The sequence below is a fragment of the Chaetura pelagica genome, unplaced genomic scaffold (assembly GCF_000747805.2).
Source record: "Chaetura pelagica isolate M959 unplaced genomic scaffold, ChaPel_1.0 scaffold10, whole genome shotgun sequence".
NCBI lineage: Eukaryota > Metazoa > Chordata > Aves > Apodiformes > Apodidae > Chaetura > Chaetura pelagica.
Genome location: NW_009952263.1, coordinates 6,477,897 through 6,496,652, shown reverse-complemented (window position 1 = coordinate 6,496,652; position 18,756 = coordinate 6,477,897). Strand labels below are relative to the sequence as shown.

Sequence of the window (18,756 nt, the reverse complement as noted above, 5' to 3'; positions counted from 1 at the left end):
TAGATAGAGACACAATACTACTGTTTTACAAGACATCTATTGTATCTACTTTTGTTCAGATAAATATCCGGTAACTGTTGATTTGGCAGGAGGATTGGTAAGGGTACTACTATTCACAGTGTTTCTTTTTTTTTTTTTTTTTCCTTCTTCTTTAATCTACAGAATAAAGTATTTTATGTACATTGGAACCAGTTAATGCCCTTTAGACAAATTTGTAAGTTGTTTCATAAAGCAGGAAAGACATTGCAGGGAAATATGTGCCAAAAAGCACAGTCAAAAGGCTTAATAAGTTTTATATGTCACTACAAGACAATGCTGGATATCAGTTCTAAACCAATCAATACTCTAGAGGAATGTTCTCATCTGGAGAAAATACTGCCCATTCCCCCTTTTAGAATTTGTTCAGTTCTCTATCAAAAGTCCTGGCTCTTCATATATACTTTAAACTATAAATAAACACTGCATAGTTCAATGTTCTTGATTTTCTTTTTTTGTTTGCTTGTTTGTTTGTTATGATTTGAAAAATTATTGCAGTACAATTAATTCCTGTTTGGAGTTCAGTAAGGAGCAAAGAGCACGGGAGTATGGGTGGTCCGTATAGGCCCGGGAGCTGGTCGTAGGAGTGCTGGAGGAAGTGCTGAAGTCTGGAAAAGGGTGGCTGCTGGGGCTGTGCGAAGACTGAAAGGGGAATTCACAGCCACAGCAGCAGCTGCTGCTGCAGCTGCCAGTGGATTTGGTAAGATTCGTGGAGCAATCGGCTTTGAAGGTTCCTTTGAAAACACTAATTTTACCTGTGGGGAAGAGAGAAAACAAACAAACAGAGTGACATCATTTGTTCATATTAGCTACACAACAGGGAGCTTGTTTTAAGATTATAAGTGCAAAATCAAGTAAGAGAGACCATATAGTAACTACTGACTCTAGGAGCTGTAGGCTTGGGTCAGGAGATACAATCTCAAACATTGGACCAGGGTAAGCAGGAGTTGGTTGGTTGCCTTATCACTGGGACTTATAATTTAATATGAGATTAGAAATCAAAGCAAATCTAAAAAGGGGCTGATCAATCTGCACCAAAGTAAACCTGTATGTGCCCTGCAAGTATTAAATAAAAATGAATTAGTTATCAATTAAAAGACCTCCATCTGGACAGCTTTAGATAGTGACCAGAGCAGAATGAAAACATACCCCGATCCCTGGTCTGGCTAAGTAGGTACCTCTTGTTTTATCATTTGGATGCGAGTTCTACTTAAAATTAAGATTTCTAGCTAGATCCTCTTTATTAGCTCCTGCCTCTAGTAACAGGCAAATAAACAAAGCTTATCTTGCACTAGTTATGAAACTATCCTAATGTTTCACACTTTCAAATACGTGATGAATTCTAGGGGTGTTGTACTATGTCATCTTGCTACATCTTCAATTTTTTTTCAGTAACATACAGTTCATTCTTACAAGGACTATGAAAAAAAGCAGAAGGTATTTTAAAAAGTTGTTATGGAAAACTCTTGCCTGAATCCTTTAGTATGGTGCCAAACGATGGTATTTTTGTTGCCATCGCTAAGGCTTCTGCTTTAAAAACATTTAAATAATGAGTATTGTGCACTACCAAATAGATTTTGAAAAAAAAATCTCATTTACAGTTTCCAAAAAGAAAAACAACAACAACAAAAAAAAACCTCACGCTTATCCTAGACTGCTGGAAAGAGTTTACATTTGGTATGCATACCAATGAACATCAGAGTAGACTATATAGGTTTCTGCAGATTTCAAGGGGACTTCAAGTTTCTAATGAGAAACTAGGAGCCTGAATACCTTTGTTGTTCCTGTTTTATAACTCTGAGACAAGATTAGAAACCTCACCCGCTGACAAAGAAAAGTTCCAGTGAGCTTTGATGGACTTGTGGTGAGCCTGTGTCCTGGCATGACCTCAGGCCCAGAACTTATGTACCATGCTGTGGTACATCGTGGTGTAAGTATGGACACTTTTCACCCACAGGAAAACACAATTTCTCATCCTTGAATTGAAAGGGATCTTCGAATAATTGATTAATACATTAGTCTGATACTTTCCACTCAACAGCAACTTGGTGAATGAATAGTCAGAAAGTACAGAGAGCAGTAGTCTGGCATGAACCAACAGTTTAATCGTTGCACTATCATCATATTAAAAAAAAATTCTCTTGGTTCTTTACCAGCCAGATGGATACAGGATTTTGACTTCTAGTACCCACTGGAAACTCTGCTGGCCTCAAGGTCCTTTAAGGCTCTGGGAGAGATACTCAGAGGAGACTAGATTCTGGAATTCTCTTAATGGAGGATATAATGGATACTTGATCAGTGTTATCCACTGATGCTAGTTGCCTTCTTCCCTTGCTTGGCATTTGACTTTTTCCTTCTTCCTTGCATTTTCTAGTAAATAGGGGTTTTTTTCAGTCTTGTTTAGAACAGACAAGAAAAAAAGCTCACTCTCTCTCTTTCTCTCTCTGAATAATAAATAAATAAATAAAAATCCTGAGTACAAAGTACAAAAAAAACCTAGCCCAAAACAACAGGGCTTTGATTGTGGTCTAGAATACCCAGTGAAGAATGTTTTTTGTAAGAGCTATTCCATTGCAGAAAGTTTGACTATCAAATGCTTAATAGCCTCTTTTTCTCCAGTGTAATGTTTTATACATGCTGGACATTTGTGGCTTGAAGAAATATCACGTAAGTCCCAACAATACAAGATTTCTTACACTCTGAAATAGCACTGGGAATTAATAAATCTTTCTCTGAAGCATATAAAACTAAACAAGACAAAGCAGTAGAAATGATACTGAAAATATGACATTGGAAAGGTTTTGGTCTAGAAAAGCTATGAAAAGGTAGTCTGTTCTAACTTTTGTAGAAAAAAAAAATATTGGTGATGTTCATACTTTTTTTTTGTCACAATGAACAAAGAACTTATGTGGCTGTTTACACTAAAAGGCTAGGACTATCTTGTTATTTTTTGAGGATTAAGGAATTTATAATAAAATTAGATAGCTTTTCAGTTAATTTATCAACATAGTTCTGATTTCAAGATAGCTGCAAAACTAGTAATATTTTGTATATACAGTGCCTTGCACCATCATTTCAAACCTCTCTGCAAGTATAAACTAACACACAGGTCCACATTAAGAGTAAAGTATCTATTATTCATTACATTTCCAATGAAGTAAACTAAGGGATAGCAATTTACTTGCAAAATTAATGGGAAGTAAAGAAAAAGTCTAGAGCTCATCAAAAACATTTACATTCAGAGTAAAATTAGCACATCTTTGCCTTGTTGCTATGCCATTCTGCATTTCAAGTGACAGCAATTTTGGTATTTTTTCTATTCAAAACCAAAAAGGAGAACTGTTCTCATCCTTTTCACTGCAGCCCCCATTCTACTACACATATCTGTTAATTTATTGCTAACTTATTCTCTCCTTCTTAAATTCCCTTTGTGTTATTTCTCACCTCTGGCCTGACTTGCATGTTGTAAGTAACTGGGACTGAGGGAAAGGACAAGTTTCATTTATTTGTCCATGCAGCAACTAAATGGCCTTGATCCTTGGCTGGAGTTCTCAGCAATCACCATTACAAAAATTGGCAAATAGAGAACTGTGGACAACATCAACAGTAATGTAATAGTTATTTTCAACCCCTGGGAAACAATGAATTTCCTAAAGGAATAATAATCCTGTCAGGGAGGCTTTAGTGATTCCATATCCCACTTACCTAATAACTTATTTTTCTATTCATTTCAGTATAGCTTATATGTATTGGAGACCTTGGTCTTCTTGGTGGCTTACTGAGAAACCCTATGGGGCTATTTCCCTACTAGCAGATCTACCAGAGTGGTGCACTGCATTATGCTACAACATCTAGGAAAACTCACACCCAACTGAATCATGCATGAATATTCATGAATCATGGGGGCTGCCCCAACAAGGACATACTTTCTGTTGTCAGTAAAAGAGCTTTAATTGAACTTAAAGAGAGCTTGGTTATTACAGGAAAAAAAAGAGCTCCACATTCTGCCTACATTAGAGAAGATGGTCAAGGAATAAGAGGCTACTCTCTATGAGGCCAGTGATTCAACATCTTCCCTCTGCCAAAACCGTCTATAAACCCTTACAAAACACCATGGCACATAAAACAATCATGCAGTTTATCTGATGGAGACAGATGTTTCACCATCCCACCCACAATATAAACTGTTTCTTAACTAATGGCAAGATCCCAGCAGGGCTTTTTATTAAAAAGTAAACCTTTTTCTCAGCTTTTGAAGCTAGTAAGAACTGTGTTTCAGATTTATCCTGGTCATTTGAAAATGTGGCCAGAACCATCCTGAAACTGAATGGAATGCAATGAGAGAAGTTTGTTTTTTGTTGTTTGTTTGTTTTTTTTTTCAAATGGTCTCAATTGTTATCTGAATAATTTTCTAAATAAGGATAGAATAAAGGTTTAATATTTTATAGTTTTATTTAGTAATTTCATCACTATTGTTCTTAGTGAAAACTGGAAAAATCCTGTTTGACATCTGAATGTTTCTTTTGTCTGTTGGTCTTCTCTAATGGCCTCTTAAACAAGCTTATTTTCTGAGGTTATTCTGAGTAGCTACAAAAAAATGAGAACCCACGGGTTGTACTCCACACCCATTGAAGTATATAAAAGTCCCTTGTGGGCTTCCATGGGATCGTTCAGACACATGGACTGTCCCACTTTCCAATTTCCACTAATTTTTTTCTAAAAACCATACTCAGCTGGGTTAAAATAAAAATAAAATAAAAATGTGATTGACTTACCCCTAGAGGATGTGTTCCCTTTTGGAGTTTGTTGTAAGGGCTGTATTTAGGTTTAGGTGGCTTCCCAGCAGCTCTGTCTTTGTGCCTTCTACTGCTTATGTGCTGTACAAATATATTTAGGGAAAAAATAAAAAAAGAAAAAGAAAAAATAATATAAAAAAGAATTATATTTCCTTAATAGATCATTTCAGGTTCTCCTTTACACAAGGGTGCTCCAATACTGAAAACTACTGCTCCCCACAACAGCATTACTTTGAATAACTTAATAATGAATGGGAATAGGGTCTGCTCCAATTTGAATGATCCTTTATGCACCACATATTGGGACTGGGTTTTTCCACAGTGCTCAGTTTAACTCTGTTTCCACTGTTGTAAAAGAGTTTCTCACCTTTGTTAACTTCAACAGGATCTGAATGAGGTCAAAGGCAGCAAAAATTCCTCCCTGTCTCTATAAATCACCCATCAAGTTCAAACCATTGTTGATAGAAAGTATTGGAAGAATATTAGATAGTAGAGCATTACCCAGTTGGGGGTGGGGGGGCAGGGAAGGGTGACAATATTTTTTTAATCCCTAAGAAACCTAGATAACCTTTTAAGATTTCAGCTGAAAGATGGTTCATATCAAACTAAGTGACAGCAAAAAAAAACCCAGAAAATCCATTATTTTGTTCATAAAAACAATGACATTTTACAAGAATCCTTCTATGCTGACTTTAGATATAAGGGACCTTTTTCAGAAAAAAAGAAAAAAAAAAGAAAAAAAAAGAAAGAAAGACAAAAAAAGACAATTGGACTTTCCCTGAAAGCAGAAGACAAGTATTGTTATTGTTCATTCCAGAATTTATCTTCATTCTTGTAAAGTTTCTTAACAAGTATTTAATTCCAAAAGGCATATGGAATTAAACAAAGTGTTTTTCAGAACAAAGGCTTTGTTCATCTGAAGAATGACTGAACATAACTTAATGTAATTGCAATTGAGAGGTCATGCCTCTCAGTTACAGAGTGACACTGATAAAAAATATTACAAATCCTCTTCATCCTGCATTTCTATGAAGGTTATTCAGTGTTTTGTGAAAATACTGGCTGCACCCACCTCCACACCATTGTCAAGGCGAATATCATGCACAATACTAATTGGCAGGGTTTATTAGCTCATGATGACTATAGGCATCTAAAGACAGTTATAACACGTTGCACCTTACAGCTTCTAGAACTCTTTAAGACATATATATAATTAAGAGCTTTTGAGAAAATACCTTCCATGCAAGGGAAAATCATATCCAAAATAAAAAAAACACCATGAAAGACAACTACAAAGGGTACAATCTGTGAGCTCCATTTGGATGTGAACTGTTAGACTGACACATGCTGATTACGTGGGTACTTCATCACCATGAAAACAAAGAACAGCCAAGGATTCACACTGCAAGCTAGCTGAGTACCTGTTTCAGTTGTGTCTCAGAGTTTACGTGCACATCACATATTTCACAGTGAAATGTTTTGTTCTGAAGGCCTGTGTTTCCTTTATTCACAGGTCCTTTGCCTTTGACGCCTGCCCGGGGAAAGGCTTTTATGGTTCCACTTCCATTCCGAGCTTCCAGCATAGTTTTGTGCTTAGTCCCTGGAGACATTAGAAATGGGAAACAGAAACAACTTTGGCAATTTGTTGCATTCATTGTTTTATTTTCTTTTTAAAAGAAAATCATGTGAACCTCAGCTTGTGCCATGTGCTATCCTTGGAATGTGCCTGAGTTTGTCGGAATAAGATTCATATCAACGTAACAGTATTTCACATCTGATATTTAATAACTAATAGATAACACATCTGTAGGTAATGCACTGGAACATAGCAGCCATACCAATAAGTAGTGGCACAATCAGGCATCCTGATGGGAAGTTAAATGGGTGTGACTTTTCTCATTAACTCCTGCTGCTAATAAGACCTGAATTGTAGTTGCAAAGGAAGAGTAATTTGGCAATTAAAGATGTAGTTGGCTTTGATTTGTAGTCCTCCTGAATGGATTGATAAACAGTGTGCATTACCTAGCTTACACTTAAATCTGTAATGAACTAATTAGGCTCCAAATCAAAAAGGGGCAGAGGGTCCTAGCAGCAACCTATAGATCCCTAATGGCCTGGACAGAAACCAAAACCAAACATGAACAACATAAATGTGAGAAAAATGCCCTTGCATTTTTCATTGAAATAAAGACCAGATAGGAAACAATAGTATCCTGTTGTTTTACCTTTATTCTGACCAAACATTTTCTTACACTGTTGACTTCCACACAGGTAGTCTGTGATAATAATGGGCTACTATTGTGTACAGAAATAGTGTTCCATGGTAATTGCTCTGTGCATCCACATGTACACTTTTACAAGCATGCACCACATGTGGGAGCACAAACATAGTTTATCAGCATAGACAGCACGAACTGGGAGGGTTGTGTTTAAATATTAAGAAAAATGTTTTGGCTCTCATCTTGATCTGAAAAATGTTTAGAGTCTAACCCTCATATGAAGTTAAATAGGTTAAATGGGTACAACTTTATGAACTTGACTTTTCACCAGTTGAAGATCCGGCATATAATAAACACAGCATTCAAAACTGATTAGGCTTTCTTTCTCATTAATACAACAACAACAAAAAAATTCCTTTTTTTGATTAAAGTGGACTCTATAGACATGCCAAAGTTATTTCTTTTTTTATTTGATCATAAAACCATTGATCTTCTGGCTGCACATATACCGTCACTGTCTTTATGTTTCAAACCTAAGGCTCTTTGCCTGTCTCCTAACGCTGTTCACCCTGCTAGCAGGTAACCCCTGACATCCAAAATCAGTTTTTTCTTTAAGACTGTTATAGGTGATCATTGCCATAATATTAAATCCCAAAACTTTTTAATCCTGGTTACCAAAAAGCAAATCAAGAGCATGTTTAAAATAGTGACTGCGAATGATGGCTTTCTACTACTGGAACTTCACGATACTACTAGCTCTAATAAGAAGAAAAAGCTAAAAATGTAAGAAAGATGGAGGAAAGCAATTACCCGTTCAACTAACGAAGCAGTTGCTAACAGTTGAAGAAAATAAAAGTAAACTATACATAATTTCAACAAGTTATTAACATACAACACGGAGGTAAGAATTGTAACTTTCATCATTGAACTCTGACTGACACTCCCTCTTTCAGCCTTAATTTGTTAGATTTCAAACAAAACTAATGGCATTCATAATGAGTTTGCTAGCTGGCACAAACAAAAATATGCAAACTCTAAACACCAAAGGTAATGAAGCATGAGCCATCACTTAGTTCTATAAGGTCTGGAAGTTGCAAAAGCTAAAATGTAAGAAAATTGATAACTTGCAAGAAATAAGATTCCTTTCTTCCCTCTTTATGAAAGCCTCTTCTCCTGTCATTTTTATTCTTTAATAGTTAATGAATTCCTTGTAATTGCCAGTTTTCTGCCACCTCTTTGTCCCCTGCTGCAAGAGATCTAATCTATTCAGGGGAAGATAATTGCAGAGCTCTTGAGATCGAAGAAAAAAAGGAAGGAAGCAAGCACTGCTCCATCTCACCACTGTTGTGCGCCTCCAGCTGCGAGGCAGAGTTGACAGCGACTTTGCATAGTGAACAGTACAGCAGTCTTTTTGCTTTTTCTTCCTCAGTCTCCACAGAAGGGCATGTGGTGCTGCTAGTGGCTGTCGTGGGGATTTTCTCCACTTTCGAGGTGATCTCTGTTGTCATAACACTGCTCTTCCGGATTTCCACGGTTGTCGTTGTTGATATTGCTGGTGTCCCTGTGGTAACGTCTGTGGGCAAAGAGAGGACATGGAAACAAACAAACAAAGGTTGTGACCTTTGGCATTTGCTTGTTCATATTCTAATGCTGTAACTGCACAGAGAGCCAGATGATGCCAGTGATGCTTTGACTAATGGTGAGGAACTAAATCCAACCTTTTTCTTCATATTGTGTTTGGTTAAAAAACACAGTACTCCCATGTACTGAAATGCCATGTATTCTGTCTCTGGCACTCTGCTAACACCCAGTAAATACAGAATTCATAAACTCAAAAGACAAGTCATTAGACTGTGTGGTACAAGTGAAAGATAATCCACTAAAAGGGGTCATGTAAATTACCAGTACAACAAGCAAGTCAAAATTTATGCACAGCACTTCAGATGCAGAAAGTGCCACACTACTGCATAATACTTGTTGATTGAGTAGCCAAACTAGTTTTAATATTCTGTACCAGTAAAACTAAAATGAAAATAATTGTATGTTCTTGATATTTGATAAAATACAAGGTTAAATTGATACTTCACTTGATAATAGCCAAAACTAGTATTACATTTTTAATATACAGTATATATTTACCCATGTGTTATTAACCGTTATTGCACACTAATAATAGCTATTACTAATCATAATTAAATAGACAATATTCTCTGAGACCTACACAAACACTAGTAAGATTTCCGTTCTGCGTATCAGTGATAAGTTTGGAAAAACTCTAAGGAGGTTATATACCCAAATCTATTTGGAAACCTAGTGCTTGTATTTAAGAACTCATGCTTTTTCTGTAGTTTTAAGAGAGAGAATAAATAATATATTGATATTGTGTTTTTAATAATCATGATACTTGGATATGGCAGTATAATTTGGTAGTTAAGTACTCAGTAGTTGGTAGTTAAGTACTTACATGTTCACCCAGAAGATTTTAAAAAATCATTATTCATAAAACTAAGAAAGCAAACTTTGCCATGTCAATGTTCTACATTTTGCTGGGCATTAAAGCATACAGCAAAAATAAAGTTCCACTCAAGGTCTAATCAAAGTTGTTGTTTTTTTCCTGAAAGTGAGTCTGGAGATGATGAAATTCTGAAGGCTCTGGGATGTCAAAGACTGGTGCAGAAGTAATGGTGTTACCTTGCTTAACATTCTGACATGCTGTTCTTTGTTTGTTTGTTTGTTTGTTTTTTCAGACCAATAATAATGTTTCAAAAGAAAAATAATGTATTGAAATATTGAACATTTTGTTGGGAAACTGATTAGTAAATTCAGCCTTTGTAGAACTGTCCACAAAATTATACATGTAATAATATCTTTAACATTCTAGAGAATCTGTGTTGATTTTGGCTTTCCTTCAGTTGGAAGTTGCTGCAATGAAATTAATTTTTCTCTAAAGCCCACTCACAGTAATACATAACACTGCTTTTATAACTTCAGTTGCTCCATCTTGGGACTACTGTATGGTAGTAGGTCTAGCCAATGTACATTCCTAGTGAAAAGGAAGACAGACAGCACCAGGGAGATGAAAGGAAAAGAGAGAAGACATCAACATTATTAAAGGATTCTTAAATAACTACAGATTTTATTCTGCTTCAAATATGTGACCTCCTATATCTATGTTGATATAATATTTCACCATGTAATTATTTTAAACTGAAAAGCAACTACAATTGATTATGCCAGTCCTTTTTAGGGTATCTTGAATTGAACTTGTGAAAGCAGAATTATATACAGAAATTAAACTAAAAATGGTGAATGTCATCAGTGTTTTCCAAAAGTAACAAAAATATCAAAGTTCAGAGCATATATTCTGGTCATATACCTTTCAAAAGGTGCCCTATATTAATACATTGTATATTCCACTAATGCAAATGCATTCATGACATCAAAACATATACAGGAAAACTGTCCAAGTTCACCATCTAAAAGCCATAACACATTAAAAGATGCAAAGCCTATCCTACTCTTATAAACCTCAGAATTATCTGCAGGAATTAAGGAGAAAACATTTTAAAAGCTGTCAAGTAAGCTTACAAAGAAAGAATTCAAATCCTCTTCTCACCAGAACTCCTAAACTAACTTGCATGTGTCTCTCTGAATATATTACATTGTGGCTGCCTGTACACAGTTCAGTGCCCTAAATACAGAGTACAGCATGAAAGGCATAAGAGATTAAAAAAACACAAATCACCAAAAAGGAGCAGGAAGGCATCTGAATTGATGCCTTGAAGACTGAATCAGCATTTCTTAACATTATATTATGACAGTGCTTTAAGAACTATTTCAATAATAAATGACCTAAAATAGAGCTGGAAATTCAGTCACAGTCAAATGGAAGATTTGTTTCTGGTGACGCAGACTTGCAGCACTGTGCTATTTTCATACCAGTGGCCTGCAGCAAATATTCATTATTGCAACTGTCACTGCTTGGCTTTGGCATAGAAGCTGATTGCTAATATTGTATGGAACTGGACTCCAGCAGCAGCAAAAAAATAAAAAAATAAAAATGGGAACACTTCAAGATTCACGATAATCCCATTTACTATCCTGTTCTTAATATAGCAACAGAATAAAAATTTAAAATATAAAATAATACATTAAAAATAATCTTGCTGACTGGCAAAATCAGTTTTATTTTAACAAGACAAAGCCAGATGAAAAAAAATATCTGTGAGAATTGACTCCTTTGGATACTACAGACACCACAGCTCAAGCAGAAAACTGCAAGTGTGTGATCAAGGTCCTCTTCAGTAAGCAGGATTAATTTTATATCCCAGCTACAAGATTCATGAATTTTCTTCAGGTTGAAGAAATAGAAAATTACAACTCCTGTTTTTCTTCCGAGTGTATAAAAGTCTCACTCATCAGTTCCTGCTACTAAGCACAATAATTTCTTATCCTGAAACTATAAATAGGCAGAGAGAAAAGTGCTCTGACTTCAAACAAATCATAAGTATTTATGAACTTATTTTTTCCACTGTAATCTCAAGTGACCCACATGTACAAATGTGATTTAAAACATTCACATGCATTTTGGTGTCATTGAAATTAAACTTTAGATTTAACAGAAAAGGATTGAGCATTTGGCCCATAATGCTGGGTCCACAAAAACCAAAAAAAACCCCAACACCCCACCCTTACCTCCACAGAAACTAAAAAGCACATTCTTTCTCATAGTGAAATATTTCACTATACTGTAAGACCTCTTAGTATTGCAAAACAGTTGTGAGCTGGCTCACTTAGAGAAAACTCACACCAAGCAACAAAATGCTCTCATACGGGTGTTTGATGGTCACATGTTCAAAAGAATCTCGTCATACTATTTTCCTGCCTACTGAGAACAGGGTCCTCGGTTTCCTTGGGCTCCTTTGAGAAACCCAAGGTTTGTGTCCTCTGTAGTAATTACATTTGAAGACAAGGCATAATTTCTTTTTACACTACAACAGTGGAGTGGAGTGTACTAAAACAAAATACCATCTCAAAAATAACTGTGTGACTGACTTTTGTGCTTGGCTAACTTCCTGCACTTGTATGCTAAAATATAAGCATGTGTGCTAGCCCATTGGCTCTGGCACTTAAAACACTTTGAGGAACTTTGACTCAAATGTATTGGCTCCTCCTCCTTTTTAAGTGCCGAATACAAGCTTGCATAGTTCATGGTTCATTGATATTTGACCCATTACTATATACTGTACCAAAAATTCTTTTGGTATCATATTACAAAAATTCCAGTCATTAGTTCTACATTAAAAACCTGGATTTAATCTATTATTTATAGATATATCCTTCCTAGAATGGATATCTTTTACTTGGAGAGTAAGAAGCATATTTTTAGAACTTAGAAGTAATTTTTTTGTGTGTTGATTTGGTTTGGTGGTTTTTTTGGTGGCCCCAGTAAGAAGCAGAGAAGCTCCCTCAGCTCCCAAACCAGCCAAAGAGCAGTTAGAGAGACAAGAGATGCACCTCTGCCATTAACATAGGAAAGAACTGAGGTAAGAGTTGAGCAGAGCAAGCAGTGGAAAAAAACCCAAAACAAACACAAAAAAAAGGGCTGAGCTGGAGAAACAGAGTGGTGTCTGTTGTTGGTGAGGAAGAAGGGGAAGAAGCTGCTGAAGCAGAAGTTTCCCTGCAACCTATGGTGAGATGGCAGCTGTCCCCTACATTCATGGAGGAACATGGTGGAACATTCCGTGGAGGAGCCAGGAGGGATGAGCTTGAATTTGCTGCCAGTGGACTTGCATTTGCTGCCAGTGGAATTGGATTTTGCAGCTGTGGAAGACCCCAGCACCAGGAGAGGTGACTGTTCCCGAAGCAGCCCGTGACTCTGTGGGAAGCCCAGACACTGGAGCAGCCCACACTGGAGCAGCTCCTGACCTCGTGGGAAGGACTCATGAAGGAGATGTTCATGGAGGACTCTCTCCCATGGGAGGGACCCTAGGAGGAAGTAGGGGAGGATGTAAAGAATCCTTTTTCCTGAGGAGGAATGAGCGACAGGAACGACCAGCCTGTGAACTGACTCTAAACCCCTGTACTGCTGGGGGGAAGGAAGGAGAGAAACCGGGAACAAAGTGATTTGGAAGAAGGGAGGGGTGGGGTAACGTATGTAATTCCTGCTCTTTGTGTTGTCTGTGTCCTGTGGGCATTTGATTATTATTTTTCCCCAAGTTGAGTCTGTTTTGCCTGTGACAAGGGGGGTGCTGAGTGAGTGGCCACGTGGCTAGTTCTCTGTTGTTGTGTTACGTTCAAACCACGCCAGTAAGAAAAAAGATAATTACAATAGCACGGTTTAGAGAGTTAAGTGCTGTACATCACAGGTTTTTCGGCATGAAAGATCGAAATATCTCAGTGACAGTTGCATAATACATTACTTTATGATAAGGCCTCCTTCAGTAAAGTGACACAAAATGTTTGAAATTATGACCATTACCTGATCTTTTACAGAATGGATACTAATTAATGAGCCATAAAGGAAGAGGCAAAAGCTCTAAAATAATAAACAAAGCCATGTATGACCAAACAAGAAGAGAATTTGAATTTTTTTAATGAGTTGCCTCTTCTGATCTTGGTTTTTAAATACCAGCCATTTGCTTTTTTCATCTCCCTTCCTTTTTCTTCCTTCTTTCCACCACTCCTCCATTCAAACCCTACATTGTCAGTCACTTTTTTGCTAAGTTTTTTCTTTTCTTTGTCTAGGCATTAATCATGATTGATTTTGATATCTAGAAAGTGAAAGGCTGAGTGTTTCTATGGTATCACCCAAGCCTTTCCTCGCATGTATAGAACAAGCACTCCTGAGAAACCAAAGGACTGCAAACTTTCCCAGGACCAGCAGGAAAGCCACATACCAGGAATTTTCTGGGTTGGTAACTGGAGAAGCAATGACCTCAATATTTCAGTCAGCCCCTGTTTAACACTTAAGTAAATCACATTATGCACAGTGTTCATCACTCAGAAATAAAGGATGAAGAAGCAAGTGGCTCCACAGCAAATGTTTTTGTTTTACTGCTCACTCTGCTCCACACTTCCTGGTGGTGTGCCTTGGTGGTGGCCTGATGAGAGTGACACAGGAAACAGGACGTTTGGTGACAAGTTGCCCACGGTGAGAGCGAGAGTGAAGAGAAAGTAGTAAACTTAACATATTTGCTCGTTGGATTATTTTTTTTCTGCAGTTAAACTTGATTCTGCCAAGTCCTAAAATGACCTTCTTCATTAAATGGCAGTACACAATTTTCTAACAAAATTATACCTAGTTTTTACTAGCAGTTCCCTTGCTTTAAAGTGCATTTCATTAATCCTGAACAGGATTAACCACAGAGGGATGACTGCATTCCTGTTGAGGTTAATTGAACAGAGCTGGCAGCAAGAGCAACAGCTGGGGGTAAAAGGCCTGTGGAAAGGGAAGGAAGAAAGTAAGGAAATGTCATGCTGCATCTGAGTTTTGGGTTCTTGGGCAAATGTAGCTGACAAAAATGGGACTGAAAGGAGAGGAGATGATGATGAGAAACTATTTATTTTCCAGGTTATTTTAAGCAACTCTTGGTGACAACTGGGCTTGGGTGCTGAGCCATCCTTTCCAGCACAAAGATTTTTCAGCCAGGCAGAAGAAAAACAGCTTTCACCAGCTATGAGTAAAAGGGTCTCCACACATAGATCTGTAGGGGAAGGACATGTCTCTGGCTGAAGCTAATCTTGCCTAATCTTGCTAATTAATGAGACTCATGTAGTGAAAAATTCAATTTGAAACCAGGACAAAGTTTTTGTTTAAAGGGTGGAGCTTAGAGCCAAGTGCACAGATTGTGGTCTCAGCGGCCCTGCTAAAATAACACATTTGCTATTTTGACTCTAACTTGAAGGTTAAATATAAGGTAGAGTGTTAGACTTCATTTAGCTAGTTACATTTTTTAAGATAAGGAATAAACCCTGCACATGGGGGTTTAATCACATATATAGAAGGAAAGCTGTATTATCCTATACATAGGTCTTTCATGCTCAGCAACATCAAAGGCTGTGCTGGCAAACTGCCACCAGTTTTACATCTGCACATGCTTCAGTATGCATTTCCCAACTTCTAAGTAAAAGGAAGCACAGTCAAAAATATATTTGTAGTTAATCGGAAATTGAGCATTATTTGAGTTCAGCACCAGTAAAACGCAAGGAATCAAAAACAATGCCTTAAAAGCTAAAAGCCCACTGAAGAAATAGATTCTCTAAGACATATTACAGTCAAATGAATTTGCCTTGAGTGTACCTTTCTGAAGCATGAAGGCCAACGTGTATAGCAGTCCTCATTTGTATTATTAAGCTCTCTTATCCTCCAAAACAGGTCAGCTGCACATGAACTGACTGTCGCTCCTTGGCTTGTATTGAACAGCAGACTCTGCCCAGGGATATCTGTGAGACTTTGATTCAGCTAGAAGCCATCTAGAGACAGCTACAGCAGTGAAAATGGATGGACAGTTGCATTCCTCTGTCCAGGAACATATATGGCACCACGTGAATCACCAGTGTAGACAGCAGTTCAAAATACTATTTAAAAATAGGCCCTGCCTCATCACCAAGGTCTAGATTATGCTAATTATACCTAGTCAGTACTAGAGGCAGTACTTCTCCAAGGAGAATTCAGGGACCACTTATTTTGTTTGTGTTCTTAACAGCAATGGCTTCAAAGTAATACTCTCCACCCAAGCACCTGTTAGCGTTTTAACTCAAGCCAAGTACCTGGAAGAATAAATTGTTGTTACTGAGGCCAGTACGCAATCATGATTCAGTCTCTCCTGCTATCCCTTCACACATGCCAACCCTACATACATGGGGAAGGAAGCACCAGCCAAACTGTTCTCTTTCACCTTGTGCTATCAGCTGTAGCGAGGGAAGAGAGCTTGGAGAGGGGCCTCTCATAAACTCCCCTTCTCTTTAACAGAGACACAGAACAGAGACAGCCCAGGCTATACACTGCTGGAGACTGAGAAGTATTTTTCACAAAACAAGTAGGCTATTTAAAACTTGATATCAAAAACAATTTACTGTGGAATGTCTCCCCCAGCAATCTGCCACCAAAAACAAAGAAGCACAGAGAAGTATTAATCACTGGCAGAAGGAGAGAAAATACATTGCTTTCATTAATCAAATGGAACAAGAAAAGAATAAGTGAACTGCACTGCAGATTGAATAGGATTGCTCTCCATTTTAAGCAAGGAGTTGATATTTTTCTGCATTTTAAGCAAATTGAGTGGCCTCTTTTAAACCTCCATTTAAACTTTAAGCTTCAAAATAGATTTCTAGTCCTAGAACCAAGAAGTAAATTAAAATAATGGGAATCCAACTCAGAATTCCTGAGAACTCTGACTTCTCACCGCCCTCGTATGTGTAATACCTCATGGCATTATACTGTCTTGAATCCAAGAACTATTAAAGCTATTCCCTTTACAGCAGCTTACTTCCTTTACTGGAGAGCATTGAGCTAGTAAATTTATTTTTGGCAATAAACTAATGTTGTGTCTAATATAAGAATTGTCAGAAGCTGTACAAGCATCTGTTGTAATTGTATAACTCTTTTGCAGGGAGAGCAGTGAGAAGACATACATTCTTTCAGACATTTGTCTTGGAGTACACAATAAGTAGAACCTGTAGCAGATGTGGTCTGTGAATTAATCAGCAATAGCTTTCTTACAACCACCTGTTCTTCCATAAGCAGCTAAGATACCAAACACACAGATTTTGGAGGAACAAATTTCACCAGGAACTGATGACAGAACAGAAAAGGAGACGGAATAGAATAAATAAGAATAATAAGAATAATAAGAATAAATAAGAATAATAAAATAAATAAGTGTTTTGACTTTTCTGTTAGCCCATTAAGATTTTTAGTAGTCCTCTTTAGTCCAGTTCTTCCATGAGGTATTTTTCCTTTGGCTGATCACATATTGTTAGTAACACATTTCATAAACTGACAGCAGCATTCCAAGAGTAGCACCCAAGTGAGTGCCAAGGAAAGGAAATCTCTTGCAATTTCCAAAGAGTCAGTGAAAGGATCTTTTACTACTCACAGTTGCAGTTACTATGACCATGTTTTTAACTTGCACTTACATGTCCAGCAGGTTCCATCATCTAAGACAAATGTTCCTACTATTGCCTACATTTCCACCTCTACTCTTCGCCTGCTCCAACCCACCAAAGGTCACTTCTGAGCTAGAATTGAAACAAAGCACTTATGAAACACCCTGTGTCCTCATTACAGTTAAATATATTGAATGCTGTTTATGAAGAGTTGCACAGACAATCCAGATCAGCAATTTGTAAATAACTTGCTGTCATCATAGTTCTTGGCACAATTTACAGGTTTTGTTTTGCTGTTTTCTTACTTTTTAAAAAAAATATTTTTATTTTTTTAAATTTTAATAAAGCAATTATTTTGTGCAACACTAGCAGCCTATTGGCTACCATGCATCAGCCTTTACCTTCAGGCAGCCTGCTACCAACTGAACTATTAGTTTAATTACATTAGTGGGCAGAATAAACATGTTAAATAAACCACAGTGAGTTGGATAGATGGCCCTGTGATTAGGCAAAGAGCAAGACAAGCCTGTCTACTTATGTAATTTAGTGAGTTCTCTCTCATCAAATTTTCTCTTTGTCAGAAGAGTCTAAAATACCTCTTCTCTCTTCCAGTCCACTCCCTGGCACCATCCACACATACCTAGTGAAGAGGTTATCTGTACTTTACTGATTGGTATATTTATCTAGGTAGTACCATAATTTTACCAGGCAAGCTTTCCACAGAAGCAAAATGGCAGAACAGATGCTTTTCTTGTTCAGAGGTGTTATGGTGAATTATATGAAGTCTTTGACACAACTGAAGCAGTGAAAATCACAAATATATTTCATAATGGCACCAATGATAGGTGTCATTCCTACTTCCAAAGCTTATAGAACAAAATATATTATTTGATTTAACCAATTACATGTAAAACAATGATGGGTTTGTATTTTAGGACACCAAGGAAGCACAATAGACCTTATTAAGGAAATCACTGCCCATGGTTTGCACTGACAGAAGAAGAAAGCAGTTGCATTTTCATGAAAATTAGCATAAAAATGGCAGTGCAAGACTAGCTTAGCAAATGTGCAGGATCTCAGATGAGTCATTTAATCTTGCTATGCTTTGCTGTGCTTTGGCCTTCTCTTATGCATTCTCTTGTAAAGCTGATAGTGAAGGCCTATGTTATCTGGAAAACTGAAAGTGACATACATTAATACTCATGGTGACATAGTTAATTTGTTGGATGCTTTTCTTCTATACTTGCAAAGACAAAAGTTCTGTCAAATTGAGTGAAGGTAGCTGTGGTGTAAGTGGTGTGATTCTTAGCCAGTTAGTCACAGGCAAAGTGAGAGCTACAGTCTGTTCAGAACAAATGTCATGGAGGCAAGAAAGAAGAAAACAGTTGATGCAAAAAAATCAGCCCGATGCAAAAGAAGCAGAGCTGCTAATAATTGCAAACTGTTTGCTAGTTCTGTAATGGTCAGTCTTTTCACATTTTTTTCCAGTAGGGGAGGATATTAGTGAGCATAATTACAGTTTTTTTTAAATTAATTTCTTTGGCAAACCCAAATTGTCATTCTCTACATTTTCCTTTGAATACAGTTCTTTCCCT

At 37.1% G+C, this 18,756-nt stretch overlaps 1 protein-coding gene across 1 annotated transcript in view; it reads right to left on the bottom strand.

Annotated features, from left to right (window-relative positions):
* Positions 1-358: 358 nt before the first annotated feature.
* ZNF385D (zinc finger protein 385D) overlaps positions 359-18,756 on the bottom strand; it is a 133,954-nt gene continuing 115,556 nt past the window's right edge. The window contains exons 6-9 of the mRNA XM_010007625.1: positions 8,391-8,624; positions 6,254-6,432; positions 4,812-4,913; positions 359-791 (exon numbers count right to left, since the gene is read on the bottom strand). Of these exons, the coding sequence (XP_010005927.1) occupies positions 558-791; positions 4,812-4,913; positions 6,254-6,432; positions 8,391-8,624 (749 nt within the window). The 3' untranslated portion in view covers positions 359-557. The remainder of the gene's footprint in view (positions 792-4,811; positions 4,914-6,253; positions 6,433-8,390; positions 8,625-18,756) is intronic.